The 16022-nt window shown below is 42.9% G+C and overlaps 2 protein-coding genes across 3 annotated transcripts in view; both read left to right on the top strand.

Moving 5' to 3' along the window:
• The window catches only part of LOC146179634 (uncharacterized), a 67359-nt gene extending 59250 nt beyond the window's left edge, over window positions 1-8109 (top strand). For both annotated transcript variants that reach the window (XM_084579288.1, XM_084579287.1), the window contains one exon: window positions 1837-8109. In XM_084579288.1, the coding sequence (XP_084435414.1) occupies window positions 1837-2429 (593 nt within the window). In that variant the 3' untranslated portion in view covers window positions 2430-8109. The remainder of the gene's footprint in view (window positions 1-1836) is intronic.
• A 1506-nt stretch (window positions 8110-9615) lies between these two features.
• LOC146179633 (uncharacterized) lies at window positions 9616-11724 on the top strand. Its single transcript, XM_084579289.1, has 2 exons — window positions 9616-10315; window positions 11345-11724. Exons 1-2 carry the CDS (start codon window positions 10159-10161, stop codon window positions 11605-11607), a joined length of 420 nt encoding a protein of 139 aa, XP_084435415.1. The 5' UTR covers window positions 9616-10158; the 3' UTR covers window positions 11608-11724.
• Window positions 11725-16022: the final 4298 nt, after the last annotated feature.

Below are 16022 nucleotides of genomic sequence, written 5' to 3'. Positions count from 1 at the left end.
CAAGAACTTTGTCCAACTTTGTCCAACCCAGTGGAATGAAGAGCACTTGTGGTTGCACAAGTGTGGAACAAACTTTCCTAGTGTCTGTACGATATAATAAATTGAAGGAACATCATTACTTCTTGATGACCAAGTCAATGCTTGTTGCTTGTTGCCATCAACTGTTGAGGCTGGCCCTGCAAACTCATATTAAGAACACTGTCTTGCTGTAAAAACTTTCAGGTTCTAGGGGTTAAAACTAGGTTTATTGCTTCAAACAGAAAATATGTCCATGCCGCAACACGTCATTCCCACACTCATAAGTCTGCTCCGCTGACCAATGGCTCAGTTCAAACCCCACACCGCACCACAGGTCGCACATGCTTCTTCCGTTGTCCCGACGCCATCTTGCTTCCTCCCCGGGCACACCTAGCGTTGACCCCAAACCACTGCCTCGGTACCCTGGTAACCGCCGGGCACCTCACAAAACAAAAATGAGTTGACAGAAAGATGAGATTATCGCAGCTCAACAGACTACCTTAGTGATTACTGTGGGAGCTGCCTGCTGAGGCAGTAGCTGAAAGGGAAGCAATTTTCTTGATTGTGCGTTAGTAGATGGCATGGGGACTGTACATTTATTGTGCAGGGATACCGGCTTTCATTTGTGGATTTATCACGTGATCTGCATATCAGGTGATTTTGTTTACTGTTTACAGATTTTTGTTTTAAAAGGTGTGGGGTATACCTTGGTGCAATTTGAGTGGGTAGATTGCAGAGCAAAGTGAACATTATGCATGCTGTAGAGCTTAATGATTAGATAGTTAATTAGCTGTGGTAAGTAATATAATTTTTATTTTAATATTGTGAAATCAAAGGCCGTCCTCATCAAACGTGAGACCCCATTTTAAATTTCTTAATCTGTTATGGCTTGAAATGTCACACGTCAAAGATGGTTATCTCAAAGCTCATTGAACTGGCTTTCATACATTGCACATTGATAAAATGGCAATTGCCGGATGTGGCATTGGTGTAAAAAGTACTTCAACTTTTTTGTCATAAATGGCAGAAACGACGTTTGCATTTGATGTGCAAAAAAATACAAATGACGCCATTTTATAAATGTTAAGTGATGAACATCGAGTCAATGAGCTTTGGGATGCTTATTTTTGATGTTTGATATATTGAGCCACATTGCAGGTAAAGAATATCTAAAATGATATTCTCCTATCCTGTTGACAGCCTAACTTTTTGATTTGATATTTCCCCTTAAAATGAAAATGATGTTGATTAGTTAATTTGAATTCTCTAATCATTAAGCTTTGTTATATACATAAATGTCCACCACCTTACTGTACAATTAACCTGCACAGACGGCATCAAGGTATATCTCCTAGTTTTTAAAATACAAACCTGTAAACAGCAAGACACTGTCTTTCAGCATCATTTGAAAGGTACTCTCTTCGTGCATCTCGTTTTTGTCTCCATTTTTATGTGGTCTGCCATCTCCAGTCGGCAAGTTTTCTCCACAGCAGCCTAGAAGCTTCCGCCGTGAAGTTTGTAACGGTTCACAAAGTCAGGTCAATCGTGGTCTTCAACTTGATGCCAATGTTAGTCAAATTAATTTACCAGTTGAGGAATGCGCAGATTGAACTGCGGGCTTTACATGTATTCACGCTTTGACGTGAATACAAGTTGTTTTACAACATTGCTCTTTTTTGAGATTGACCGCTCGAGCAGGGCAGTAATATGTTGCCATAGCTGTTGTTCGTACATTTTGTTACCAATGCCCATGGCAACTAATGAGCTGTGACAAGTGAGGTGCCGCATATTGACAATACTGTCGATTTCACGATGCAGGCACGCCCGCCACAGGTCACGTACCTAGTGGAACCTCCACTGTAGTCGGCCGTGCGACAACTGCCAACTCTGGTGCAGCTGAGAAGAAGCGACATCAGTGCAGCCACTGCAGCAAAGTCTTCAGTGAGAATTGTCAACTGGTGAATCACATCCGCATCCACACAGGCGAACGTCCGTACCAGTGCCTCTTTTGCTCCCAGAGGTTCAAACAAAAAGGCCATTTACAGGCACATCACCACACGCACACAAGTGACCGTCCATACAAGTGCGACGTCTGTGATAGCAGCTTTGCACATCAGGCAAACCTAAATAAGCATTACCGCATTCACACGGGCAGCTGTCCTTACCAGTGTGACATTTGCAAAAAAAATTTCAAAGACAGTAGCAACCTGACTAGGCATCGTCGGATCCACACAGGCGAGAGGCCGTACCGCTGTGAGCTATGCCCCATGACCTGTACAGAATCTGGACGCCTTAAGAAGCATTTGCGAATCCACAAAGGTGTAAAACCATTCAACTGTAACATGTGCGAAGAGGCGTTTCCAAAGCCGGAAGATTTGAGAGCCCACAAAAATGAAGTGCACATAATTTAATGCAGCCTTATGCTAAATTGAATTACGAAGTGTTCCTTGTTAGTAATTGCATGTAGTCGCCAGCGGATTTTTTTGGACTCTGCAGGATCTGGAAAATGATTGGAATAATCGAACAGTTCGAAAAATTTATGAACAAAAGAAATATTTTTCTGTGAAAAATCGGACTTCGAAATCGTGAGCTTCGCTGCTCCCCATGTTTCATTTATTTCTTTATGGCTTGATGATACAGAATTGTAACATGGCGCAATCCGCTATCGTGATGTGCTCCCGTACACCACCGATGTGCCTAATCTATAGTGGTTACAGCATAAAGAGAAAGAACAGTTGCTAACTATGGGCAGGGGTACACAGCAGGTGTATTACTCTGCTGAACCATGAAAGAAAATCAGTTTTTGATATTTGACAATACCAAACAAGCAAGAAGCATCTAAATTGTTGTGCTTATAATTTGGTCCCACGGTCAGCTTTTTTTTAGGTAGCCATAAATGCTTTAACAGGGTACTAATTTCTGGAACAGGAAGTATTTTGGGTGGCAGTTACTGCAGACTTGTGTTGTATCTGACTATAGCGGGATCTGATACTGCAGACCTGTAGTGCACATACACTGATTTGTCCCGATGTAGGAGGCATGCATGCCGCTCCCCAAAGGCGACCTATGCATGCACAGTGGTGCCCCGCGGAAGTGGATCATGCTATGATAGCTGTCTCAGCCAAAGTCCCGCTTTCGTCACGTCCGCACCGCTTCACTTCATGACAGCGCACGTATCGCGCAAAGCAATAACATTCAGTTTACATGGGTAACGGTGGTCGCGAAACACCGCGAGATAGACCTCATAGGAGGAAAATGAGTGGAACGAAAAAATCCGCGAGGGATGGTGTCGTGGCTTCAAAGCCACGACTGACGCTGCTCATTCATTTTGAAAACCCAGTCGCTCTTTCTGTTTAGGCTTCCTTGCTGACAAAGAAGAACATACCGTTATGGTTACTACTTCAGATGGCAACGATGAACAAATAGCCAAACTAATCTGTCTGAATGACCTTGTTTAAATCCGAGATTGCACCTTTCACGGCCGCGCGGAACTGGTTGGTTCCAACATACCAGCAATGGTGACAGCTCACGTGTGCATTTTGCTTTTGGCCAAAAATTGATCTCCACAATATTGCTGGCACCTGTTTTGGTCCAAAAAATCGAACTTGGCCTTGAAAATGTAGACATTCTTATGGGGAGCATGATGGTTCCTGAATTGGGAAATATTATGCAAGTCCAAGTTATTGAAGTCTAAAAAATTGGTCAGCTGATGTACTAGTCCTTTGCCATGGGGACATGGTGTTAGCCCAGCAGAAAACTACTTGAGCATATATCCTCAAGCTTTTCTTTCACAAGAAGAGTGACAGGCTTCGCATGCATCGTTCTCTCTGGGATCAGCAGTGATACCTTGATTAGCATATCTATATGTTATGGTGGCGGAGACTCGAGCCTTTCTTTCAGCAGAAGCATTCAAGAACCAAAAGGGTCAGACTAGTCTTTCAATTTTTCACAATCCAATGGATGCGTTTTGGTAGTGCTTTATGATTTCGTGCATTAATGTTGCTGCAACTTCTTGTTATACTAGAATGAGGAAATTCGAGTAATACTACATTTTTTTGTATCTGTGCTCAAGCATTGTCTGAAAATGGATTTAGCTTGTGTTTGTTTAGGCTGTGGAGATGTCTCTTGCGTATGTTTGAAAACTTGAGCAAGACCATACCAGTCAGTGTATCTTTTTTCATAATATCTGTCTTTCTTTTTTCATGTAGATGGCATGCTTATGTTTTGCTAATTGTGTTCACTGTATGCCTGATCTTTTTTTTCAAGAGCAATGTAGCATTTCTATTCCTGCACTTAGCCATATGCTTATCATGGTGGTGTCATTTGAAGCAGGTTTGGGAAAAGCTTTGCTGGGACATGAACTTCCCTATTATACTCTTCAATGCTTGTTCATAATCTCCATAATCACAGACCCTATCAGGATTTTTTCATTAAGATAAATTCCTGCAATTGTTTTATTTATGAGCGTTTGCAGTTGTTAGCGGACAGCTAACATGCTTGCAAAAAAGTTAGTACAAGTGCAGTTCTGCAGTGTGTTTTGAGCTTCGATTTTGTGGACTTCTTTTTATGCAGAACATTGGTCAGTTCACGAATGCATTTTATGACCCAGCCGACACCAAGGAAAGTGTCGGGATATATATATATATATAATGTAATTGTTGTAGTAATCAATTGGAAAATATAGAAGAAAAACAACCACAAAAAACTGTTGAGATGGGTGGCTCTGGTGAACGCTCTCAAGGATGGGTTACATGCAACGTAGATACTTCAGAAATTAAAAGATTGAACAACCATTGCCATAGCACGACTCACTTAGTAGCTCATGACTCAGTAGAGCACCGGACGGGAAATTAGAGGTCATGATTTGGGATCCCATCAGCGGCATGTGGTTGTTGTTCTTCTACTTTCTAGCAGTTTATCTCTGCGGTTACATCATTATTTCACATTGATGAATGCAAAAAAGAAAGTATGTCCCCTATGCTTTCCTTGGTACCGATGACAAAGTGCTGCTTTTGTGTGCGTCTCGTAATGAGCCTCTAATTTTTTTGTATACTGCTTTGCTGATTGCTCTGTGACAATGTTTTATGCATTTCATTTGTGCTTGGCCTTCATTGCAGTATTTCTTCATTGGCAATAAAACATAAGAGCTTTGCCATGCTTTCAGAAATATGTTTGTTGGGAAACGGATGAATGTGGGTGAAGTGCACGCACCTTGTTGTACAGTGTCCCTGATCCCGTCAGCCTGATGTATATGTTGCAGCTGTGGTCAACTAACTACGCACGCTATGCAATGGTTTTGCCACATTAGCAAAATCATGGTGGCTTTGGATGGAGCTGCGTTGTCACAAAATTCCTGCGTTATTGTACTGGCACATCCTTCCTACACTGACTGCATGCAACCAGGACATATCTTGATCTTACTCTTCAACATTTGATATTTCTAGTAGTATTAAGATTTGAGTCCAGAAAACACACACAGGCAACGGGTACTTCAAAGCAAGATGGGTATTCATCGTCTTCTTCTTTGTCGCCTCTTTATCTTCTCGTAGCTACGCCTCTTTACGACTTAGCTGCGGCCACCCGATGTCTCACTTTGTCTGTTGTAGTGTTGCTTTCGCAACAAAGAAAAAAGTGTTACCATATTGCATGAGAGTTAGAGCCAAGAATTATCAGTACGTACAAGGTTTGCTCCAATGGTCGAGGCAAGAGGATTTTTAAATGTCGCCAGGAGAAACGTGCATCACAGGCTTGTAGCTATGAAACTAAGAGGAAGTGTGCCTAACGAGAACTGCTGCGAACTTATGTGGCAAACTAGATGGGATAACGAAAGATGCGACATACTCAAGCTGGCAAAACAAACTGCGGGAGGCTGAAAATTGTGCACACAGCTAGAGTGCTCCATTGAGGTCACAGTAGACTCGGCCGGTCTCTCTCAGGAGGTCAATTAGGGTGGATAGGCGAGACAACTTTCAATTTTGTCATGTCAGCTGTTTTAATTAGTAGTGAGTCATTCTATGCCACATGACCGCACACTGTGCTCTGCAATCTCGGATTTCTTTAGAAAAGAAATGTAGCCTGTCATGTCATTTCTGATAAATGCTCTTTTCAAGCCTGTTTTTGCAAAAAGAAAAAAGTGTTTTGGCTGCCTTGGCTTCCATTAAGAACTTTTTATATTTGACCAAATCATGCTGTCAGATTACGGTCGAAATAAAAGATGCTGCATCAGAGTGCAAGTATGAAGTGCTGTGATGGCTAAGAAAAGGAGTTTGTGGTGTTAATTAGGCATGGAAAAATGTATAAGCAAGTCAATACATCATCTTGTAAGGATTAGCCATTATTAGTGCATCCTACCACAAAACCAAATTCTTATTAACTGCTGATTCATTATTTTCAAGTATGTGGTGCTTTTAGAGTTTACACTCTCCAGTGCATCCTCTAAAAAAAACGCAACACTGTCTTCAGTCACTGATGAAGTGCTTTGAACTTCTGTTGATACTACTTCGTTTCGCACCGGGTGAAGAGGTTCAATGGTCCCTGAAGGCTGTTTTCAACGGCACATAGGTCACCGTGTTTTAATATCTTGTGTGAACTGAAACGGATGTTGTTCTGTGCTACAACTGTCTAATTAACGGTTTGGCTCATGAGTACATTAGTTTTTTGTTTGTCAGCACATAGTTATTCTCATGCCAGCCTGTCATGGCTTTCGGTATTGGGATACATAAAGATGGGCAGGTTCATTGATCTAAAATTCCATTTGAATATAGTTCATAAAACTGTCGTAGAATTGCGCACTCCAGATACTAAATATTGAAACAAACAAAAATTTTCTCTTTAAAATTCAGGCATTTGTCTCTTTAGAGTCACTGTTTGTGGGCTGAACTTTCCATTGCATGTATCTACTTTCTCCAAATCTATGGTGCTGCCATGTTTCGATCAATGTATAAAACACATGTACTGATGCTTGTGGCGTGGGGTTTTTTTCCTTGTATTTATTGTATTTATGAATATTTTCTCCTTTCCATTTTGCAGGCTTTAAGACGAGTGCCTTCAAGCCATGGAGTAAACTATGTTACAAGGAGAGACTCTGAAATCACCTGCGGCCAATCGTTGCTGGCCCAATGGCTTGATTTTCATGTATAGTTTAAAATGTTCAATGAACACACAAAAAACAAGAGGTTACCGCAGTGAATGTGAGCCAGAGTCAAGAAATATAAATACATACAAGGTTGGGGTCACCTTTGCCACTGTTCTAGCGGGGGTACGCAGATTTTTTAACTGCTGTCTTAAGCCGAAATAATGGGTTTAGTGACCCTAACTGTTGTTCCAACAGTTGTTAGAATATGTTCCTTTGATACAAATACAGTGACATTTATGTTGCCATACAGAACACTCTCTTGTATTAAAGTGGCAAGTTCAGCATGTGATAAACAGGGGTCTGACTTTTGTAGCGAGAGCAACATTGGCTACAGTCTCGCCATTTTGCCGTGCCAGTCCGAAGGAGCGAAGAAGAAGAGAAGGAAGAGGAAGAACTCATTGGAGACGTTAGCTGGCAGCTGACATGGCCAGACACTAACTGGACCTAGGGCTTCCTGACATTACGTTTGGCAGGAGCTGCCAACTCGGGCCTCTCCTTTCATATGAGAGGGTAATATCACAGTCAGCCTGCCAAAACCGTTGCATTCATGTTATCCTTAGGCCACACAGGCACGTTCATATGGCTCTGTTACAGCGGGGCTTTATATGTTGGCTGGTAGCTTACGCTATTGCGTCATCGCGAAGGTGGGAGTGAACACAGAGAGAAAAAGGTGCTGTAGTGGAGGGCTTCAGACCACCGCTTTTGACTCATCACACTTTAGTGGTCAAAAGTAATCCCTATGGCATAAATAAAGCTGAAACCATAAAGTAAACTACTATGTGCAAAAGCGATGTCCTTACTTTCAAGCACACCTAAGGGTAGCCATGCAGATAGCTCTCGCGTAACTCCAGGTTTAACCACAAGCTAAACCACAGCAGGTTTTTTTGTTCTATTTCTTGAAAATTTGGCAGGATGTATTGTGTGTTTGTGTTTCAGTATGCGGTTTGCATCAAATTTTTTTTCATTGATGTTTCATTTATCCCACGGATAAATTAGCATTCTTTTTTTTTTGGGGTGATGTGTAACATTTCTGTACAAATCTATCAGAGTACATTTTAGGCACGAAAAGTAGGTTCACTAGTAATTAACATTTATTTGGTCATATGTACTTTTGTGTGATAAAGGAAAGCATATTGCCATTTATGAAAGAGCCAGACAAAAACGCAAATCAAAGTTTAATTCTAAAGTTTGCTTGTCATTACTGTTGGCTAGTAGAGGACATTTGATCGAAGTGTAGAGACTCCCAGTCAGCAAGAGGTGTGTAAGGCAGTTGGGCAGCACTTAAAAACACAAAACTGCCCTATCTAATTGAAAGATGACACTGTCGCCGTACCACTGGCTTCTAGGCCTTGTTACTTTTACCTTTTAATTGGTTGATTTTTGTGAATGGTGCACAATGTCAAAGATACCAGCCTTTCTGTCTAAAACTTTAATTTATAGGATAGAAATTTGGCATACTTTTATTGGCATTTTTCAGTTTTAACCAAGAAGTCCACTTCTAATATTTGAACCGTTGGCAGTGATCAAGCACCGATTGGGACAGTAAATGCAGTGTTCTCATCAGTCATGCAAGATGTGACCGTTTATGCAGACTCGTCTCTTTATCAACCAGTGTGCAGCAGCGGCTGCTGTCTACCAGCCTATCCTGTGCTAAAGTGATGAAAAAAGCTTGGCAATCTTTTCATCGGTTTGCTTGTGCAAAAGGAGTGCCTTGTATCGCTCTTTGTGCATTTTGTTTACTGTTAACCAACACAGTGAAATTCATCGAACTGTGTCAAGCCAGGAGCCTATATGGGTGAATAAAATGTAGTACATATTAAGCATTGCTAAGAGATATCACTTGTGACCTTGAGTTTGTATGACAAACTTATTTGACTATGCATTTCACATTGAGCATTGAGTATTCTTTAACATGTGTCTCAGTTACAATGACAATTACTTAATAACCATGTCAGTACCATTATTAATTCTCCGAACTAGGATCATTTGAAGTGTGCATTCAATTTTCATCCTGATATACTCACTTTCATGTCACCCATAGCTGCACACCACGTTAAGCCACATATCAATGCTCACTTTGACAACATTAGAGAAACTCTTCGTACACTTCCTTTTCCTGATAAATCCCTCACTACTATGCAAATACGCATTCATAGATGCATGCTGCTTAATACACTCCTTACTCCTGCCCGATCGTTTCTATACCGAATCAGACATTCTCCGCATGCCCAAATTGTTCTGAACACGATGCAAACTTAAAACATCGCAAGTTTTCATTCCCTGTTGCAATTCAATCACCTCACTTCCCACACCCTCCTCACCCAACTTGATGGGCTTGGTTAGCCTCTGACCAGCTGAAAGATCAGTTCACCTTGGTGACCCTGGCCCAGGACATTCTTGACACTTAGTAATGCATTAAATAAAGTTGTTTCCTCCTCCTCCTCCTGCCACATATTCTGTGTTTGGGTATAATTTTTTTTTTTTCTGTTGAAGTGTTGAATGGTCATAAATATGTGTGTTCTGTTTGAGATCAGACTAGCTAAAGAGAGGTTACGCATGCTGGCATGGCTGCTTACAGACATGCCTCTTTCAATCCCTAGGTAGTATCTATAGTGCTTATAAGCAGGAATATGGGGTCGGGGCTTGTTCAAATGTCATTAATGTAACCATTCAAGGCAAGACATAATTTACAACATAGTCGGTGAAATGCTGAACATCAGCTAGATTGATTCCGGCCTCAACGATTTGGTGCTTGACTATGCAGTACACAAAATCTTGCACTGGCAGCATTGTTCATTCACTTTAAGCAGTGTGGCTGTCATATATCGGTTCTTGTTGATGTTTGTTAAGAGTGTAAGGGGACTAACATTGTAGGGAACTATGATACGTGCTGCTGATTGGTTTTTTATTTTAAGCTTTCAGCATTCACAACTAGGAACGTAGCTACGTTGGCAAGCTATCAAAATTTTATTTCATTACAGTGTTCAGCAATATGTGAAGTTAGTATGTGGCTCATCTTGTATCTCTGCTTCTCTTCTCCACAAGTTGAACGATACACGAACATGCCAGCTGTGAAGCAGGAAAAGATGGAACCATTCCCCAACCAACCTGCTTCTGCAGACGCAGAGGATATGCAGTCGCTGAACCAGTCTGCCTCTACAGGTGGGTATTGCATATGCTCATTAAAACAGGATTTTTTTTTTTTTTTTTCATGTGGTTTGCACCACAGTGGCCTTGGAGCACCCCAGTAATGAAGCTGGTAATGATGCATGTTCAGAATTTATGGCAGCTATGGCCTTTAGTTTGGTTTCAATGTCAGGTCATTGCTATAAGGATTTCAGTTATTTGGAAATTGAGATGTTTGGTTAAAAGATGTAGAGAAACCAAAGGTTACTATACAGTTGATTTAAGGTCAAGTGAAGCGTGCAAGAAACTGGGATATAATTTCTGCTTGTTCAGGTTTTGTGACAAACTGTTTTGCAGGCTTGATTTAGATATGGTGCAAAATGAACATAGCAACAACCGTACTGCAGTTGTTCTACGCCTTGTGTGATTTAAATCATATTGGACGTTACGGTTGTTGCTTGGTGGATGGAGAAAAAAAAAATTCATTCGTAAATCGTTTCCATTTGATTACACAAGTCACGTGGCTGAACGTTTTTTAATGCGCTATGTATCGTTCCAAAGACCGAATACGGAACTAAAATTAGATTATCTTCTCCAATAATCATGCGCATACTTCAGTGTCTAAAGTTTTGTTCAGAAACCTAATTCTTTTTGAGACTGATCTAACAAATTGGAATACATATTGAGTTGTGGTCTCAGCATACAAGAAACATGATTGTGTATTGAGCTTTTCAATCATTTGGTAGAACATAGAGTAAGTTGCATGTTTACTTTCTTTAGTTGTTTCAAAATTTCTAACTGAAGCAGCTTATATGACAACCTCAGGCCATATCAGGCAATTACTGTTTCGATTGTGACGAGAGCTCACCTCGTCAGGAATTTCACTGCTTTGTAATGGCTTTTGAGGAGCAGAGCTCATCAAATGGCTTTTTACATTCAAAACATATAAGCCAGGACCCATTCTACCATCAGCGCATTTCTTTGAATTACAGTTCTGACTCTACATTGCAAAAAGCATTCCTTTTGTGTTCAGGCTCACCTTATTATGGAATGAAATTTACTCAGGGAACGACAATACAAAGAAGAAAGGGCAACGAGGATGTATCCTGAACACAAAGCGGCTCACTGAGCGCCACTTCGTATCGCACATCCCCCCAACAGAGAAGAAAGAAGAGCCGACACGCCGCTGCGTCCTCTGCTACATGAAGAGAGACAGCAATGGCAAGAACATCCGCAAGGAAACGAGAATGTGGTGTCGATGGTGCGAGAAGGCCTTGTGCGGAGTGCCGTGTTTTGAGCGCTACCACACCGTTGGTAATCTCTGGTAGTTTGGAGATAATCAGCAAATGACTATAGTGCATGTTGTGTAGTGCTATCCAAAGCCAACCATTTCTTTTTGATATTTATGAATGGAGAATTGATAATTGCTAATAAAACAACGCTCTCTGCCATAAAATGATGTCATAGTTAATTTTGTGTTTTAAACATGGTAGTATTGAAGTATTTCACATCATAAAATAAACAAGCCATTTTGGTACTTTTTTTTTTTTTTTTTTTTTTTTTTTACTGCGCATTTAAGGTGTTAAGGGTATAACTCAATGACATTAATGGCTCCCGTCTGTGACTCTCCTTGCATACATGTGTTTTGGCACTCGCTTAATCACTATCTTAATTGGTGCCTTTATTCTCTTATACATACTCAACAGCACACAGTTGTAATCAACCACATTATTTGGTTGCTTAAGAGATAGTTATGTAGTTCCGCTTTAATCAACCCATACAAACTTGCCTGCGTGGCCTGGCATATGGTGTCTGCCAAGATCGAAATACAGTCGAACCCGGATATATCGAAATCAAAGGGGATCGCGAAATAGTTCGATATATTGATAATTCGATACAGTCGAACCCAGATATATCGAATTTCGGTTATATCGAACTCGCGGAATATCCCCTTGAAAATCCCATGTAAAAGTATAGGAAAGCCGCGTCATATATCGAAGTCAATTTCACCGGTCGTTCGATATATTGAACTCCGCACCACGCACTGGAAAGTGTGCCTTTCCCAAAGACGATCGCACCACCCTCGGCCGTTTGCCGAGTGACGTTTTCAAGCCGCGCGCGGAAGTAATGAGAGGGGACAGTTCGGCTAGGACAGCGGGCAGCGCCGCGCCCATTCCCTAAAGGCGCGCGCATTTGCAGTTATCGTTTCCCGCGCGCCAGCACGCGACGTTTGCAAGCCATGTGTGTGAATGAACCAGAAAGAACCGGTGGGAACGAGTGGGGAAAGACACGACAGAGCGAAGCGCAAGGGTGTGCCCATTCTTTTGCCGAGCTATCTCTCTCCTCTCTCTTTCCCGGCCTTCGTTCGCAGTAGCACGCGCTACGCATGCGCCAAGCCAGCTCAGCCCGTTTTCAGACAGAACGTCGGACGCTTTCCCCAGCGTGTGTTGCGAACACTGCGCGCAGCGGCTGACGTGGCTATGGCGCCTGAGGAAGTTAACAAGCGGCAAATCTATCTTTTTTCTTTTTTTTTTTTTTCGAGTCGTCTATCTTTAGCGTTGTGCTGTACGTGCGGCGTAGCGTAAGATATGGCGTTACAAAGTGGATTTTTTTTTTTTTTTTTTTTTTTTTTGCGGGAGTCGTTTATTCTTGCATGTATGAACTAACGAAAGCACGCGGTCAGCTGCGATCATGACACCGGCTTTTAGCATTTTTCGCTTCAAACAGCATTTGCAGCTACTGTATCACGCTTTCCAATATTTTGTGGCGGTGGACTACGCCCGCCCCAAGCGCGGCCGGCGTGATAAATCGGACCAGGCTTGTGCAATTAAACCGTCACGGGCAGTCTGCCAAGTTCGCTCCCCGCCGCCGCAGGAGCTATAAAAAGATAAACACGCCGCGACGTTATCGCTGCGCAGCATCTTGGCACGCTGCCAAGAAATGAGCTGTGGATGAGACGACCGAAACGGAGTGGGTCATGCAAGCGATAACGCTGGCGATTTCTGCAGCGGCGACACAGAAACCTTCAAGCTGCCGCGATGGCTCGAACGGCAGAGGGAGGGAAATTTTTTGCTCTGTCGCTGAGATCGCTTAATCGCTTGATGTGAGCAATCTAGCCTTAACGCTTTTTTTTTTTTTTTTCAAAATTCTCGAGTGCAAAAGTATGCGTACGTGCGTTATGAGTGGATTGTGAAAACACTCTACATTCCCCCATGCTGCGTGAACATGATATACTGCAATCACTGTCACTACTTTCTGCCCCGAGGCCAAAAAAGGGGGGAAGCTTTCGCTTTCTACCTGCGTTGGCGTGGCCATTTCGTACGGTGCGCTTTCGCGTCGTCTGCTACACTGCCGTCCAATGTGTTTCTCGCTCGCTCCCGCATGAAGGCGCCACATCATCCCGCAAAAGGCGGATTGGCAGCATGCTATTAACAAGATCCCTGTAGAGCTTCTTTCTGGAAACAGATACTCCCACGAAAAGCGCACCCTTACTATCGGGTTTTGAATATTTGGGGGCTGGGTTTTAAAAAAATCCTATGCAAAATCTACAACCCCATTCGAGCTGAAATTACGTTCACAAAGTAGCAAAATATGGTCTAAGTTATCTGATAAGTGATTGAACATCGGTACTTGCCTAGATTTTCCGGAATCGACGGAATATTGCTCTCGGCGGCGTGCACAAATTTCGCAGAAGCGAGTCGAGAAGCTGCGGTGACATGGTGCGCCATCTGTCGAGCGGCGAGGTAACCGCCATCTCCGGCAAGGCCATTGGTGCCGTTGGCGCGCTTGCTTCGAAGGTGCAGATCGTCTGCTCGTTTAAAGTAATACCACAAGGAAGAGTCACCGCTTCTCTTACTAAAAACAGTAGTGGAAATGCTACATCAGCAGCATTAGAAACAAAAATAAATATTAACTCGTCGCTTGCTCTTCCGCTACGATTCCGGTGCCGTCAATATCTGGTCCAATCTGGCTGATCATTTTCTGTGGTTCAACGTCCGCAAGCTGCTCATGGGATATGAAAGAGATCGTAGTGAAAACACCCGAGACTGTAACACGCACTTACATCGAACAGTACTCAGGCGTTCACGTCGAAGTGCTTGCTGTGATTTATACATCAAAATGTCCTCCGGCGGCGTCAATACATCTTTGCAATCTTTCTTCATATTCTTTGAAGACAGATGCCCTCATGCGCTCCGTGATGTCTGCACAAGCAGCCTCAATTTGCTGCTTCAGCTCTGAACAACTGTGAAGTCGGCCTCGGCGGTACACGCGGCTTTTTAGATAGCCCCATAAAAAAAAATCGCATGGAGTTAGGTCAGGTGAACGGGGCGGCCATGGCATGTTGGACGAGCCTCGACCCATCCACATGTTTGGAAATGTTGCATCCAGCCAGTTGCGGACACTTCTGGCGTAATGAGCAGGAGCTCCGTCCTGCTGAAATATGCAGATTTCTTTCTGCATATGTGTTGCTTCCAACTCTGGCAGAATCTTCTGCTGCAGCATTTCCAAATATGATTCGGCAGTCACGTTGTCCTCAAAATAAAAAGGCCCAACGAGCCCCTCGCGCCACAATCCACACCAAACCATGATATGTGGGGTCTTGTCGTTTGTGGAATAAAAACGAGGATTGTCTTTTGCCCAAAACCGAGTGTTCTGCTTGTTGATTTTTCCATCCAGGTGAAAAATGGATTCATCAGTGAATAATAAAAAGTTCAGATGTCCCCGGTCTTGAGTTATCCTTCGTTGTTCCGAGTGGCAGAATTGAAGCCGACGGTCTCTGTCGTCTTCTGAAAGCGCTTGTACAGTTTGCATCTTGTACGGATAGAAGCCCTTGCGTTTCATCGCGCGACTTACCGTTGACGGGCTCACTCCGAACAACAGCGCAGCGCGCGTACAGGACATCTGAGGGTCCGACGAAAATGCACCCTCAAGGGCATCAGCAATACTGCGATGTGTTCCCCGTTTATCCCTTCTTTCTTTCTTTTTAAGACAGCCTCTTTCTTCGAACATTTTCTTCCATCTTAGCAGTGACCTTTCACAAGGAGGACGACGGCGAAATTTTACCTTGAATTTCGTGCGTACGCAGTGAACTGACCCGGATTCAACAAGCCATGACACAGCTGCCGCCTTTTCTATCGCTGAAAATGAACGCATATCACTGCAGCACACAATGCATTATAGGGCGAACACACAAAAAATTTCGATCTTTCCTCGGGATCAGAACAGAGCAAGAGTCGTCAGAACAGACCAACAGTCAAAAGCAGACGGCACCGGAATCGTAGCGGAAGAGCAAGCGACGAGTTAATATTTATTTTTGTTTCTAATGCTGCTGATGTAGCATTTCCACTACTGTTTTTAGTAAGAAAAGCGGTGACTCTTCCTTGTGGTATTACTTTAAACGAGCAGACGATCTGCACCTTCGAAGCAAGCGCGCCAACGGCACCAATGGCCTTGCCGGAGATGGCGGTTACCTCGCCGCTCGACAGATGGCGCACCATGTCACCGCAGCTTCTCGACTCGCTTCTGCGAAATTTGTGCACGCCGCCGAGAGCAATATTCCGTCGATTCCGGAAAATCTAGGCAAGTACCGATGTTCAATCACTTATCAGATAACTTAGACCATATTTTGCTACTTTGTGAACGTAATTTCAGCTCGAATGGGGTTGTAGATTTTGCATAGGATTTTTTTAAAGCCCAGCCCCCAAATATTCAAGACCCGATATATTAAAAGCGTTCACCACTT

The sequence above is a fragment of the Amblyomma maculatum genome, chromosome 9 (assembly GCF_055883805.1).
Source record: "Amblyomma maculatum isolate TAMU_Amacu chromosome 9, ASM5588380v1, whole genome shotgun sequence".
NCBI classification, from domain to species: domain Eukaryota; kingdom Metazoa; phylum Arthropoda; class Arachnida; order Ixodida; family Ixodidae; genus Amblyomma; species Amblyomma maculatum.
Note: the sequence above shows the minus strand (reverse complement) of the source record. Positions and strands in the feature narration are given on the sequence as shown.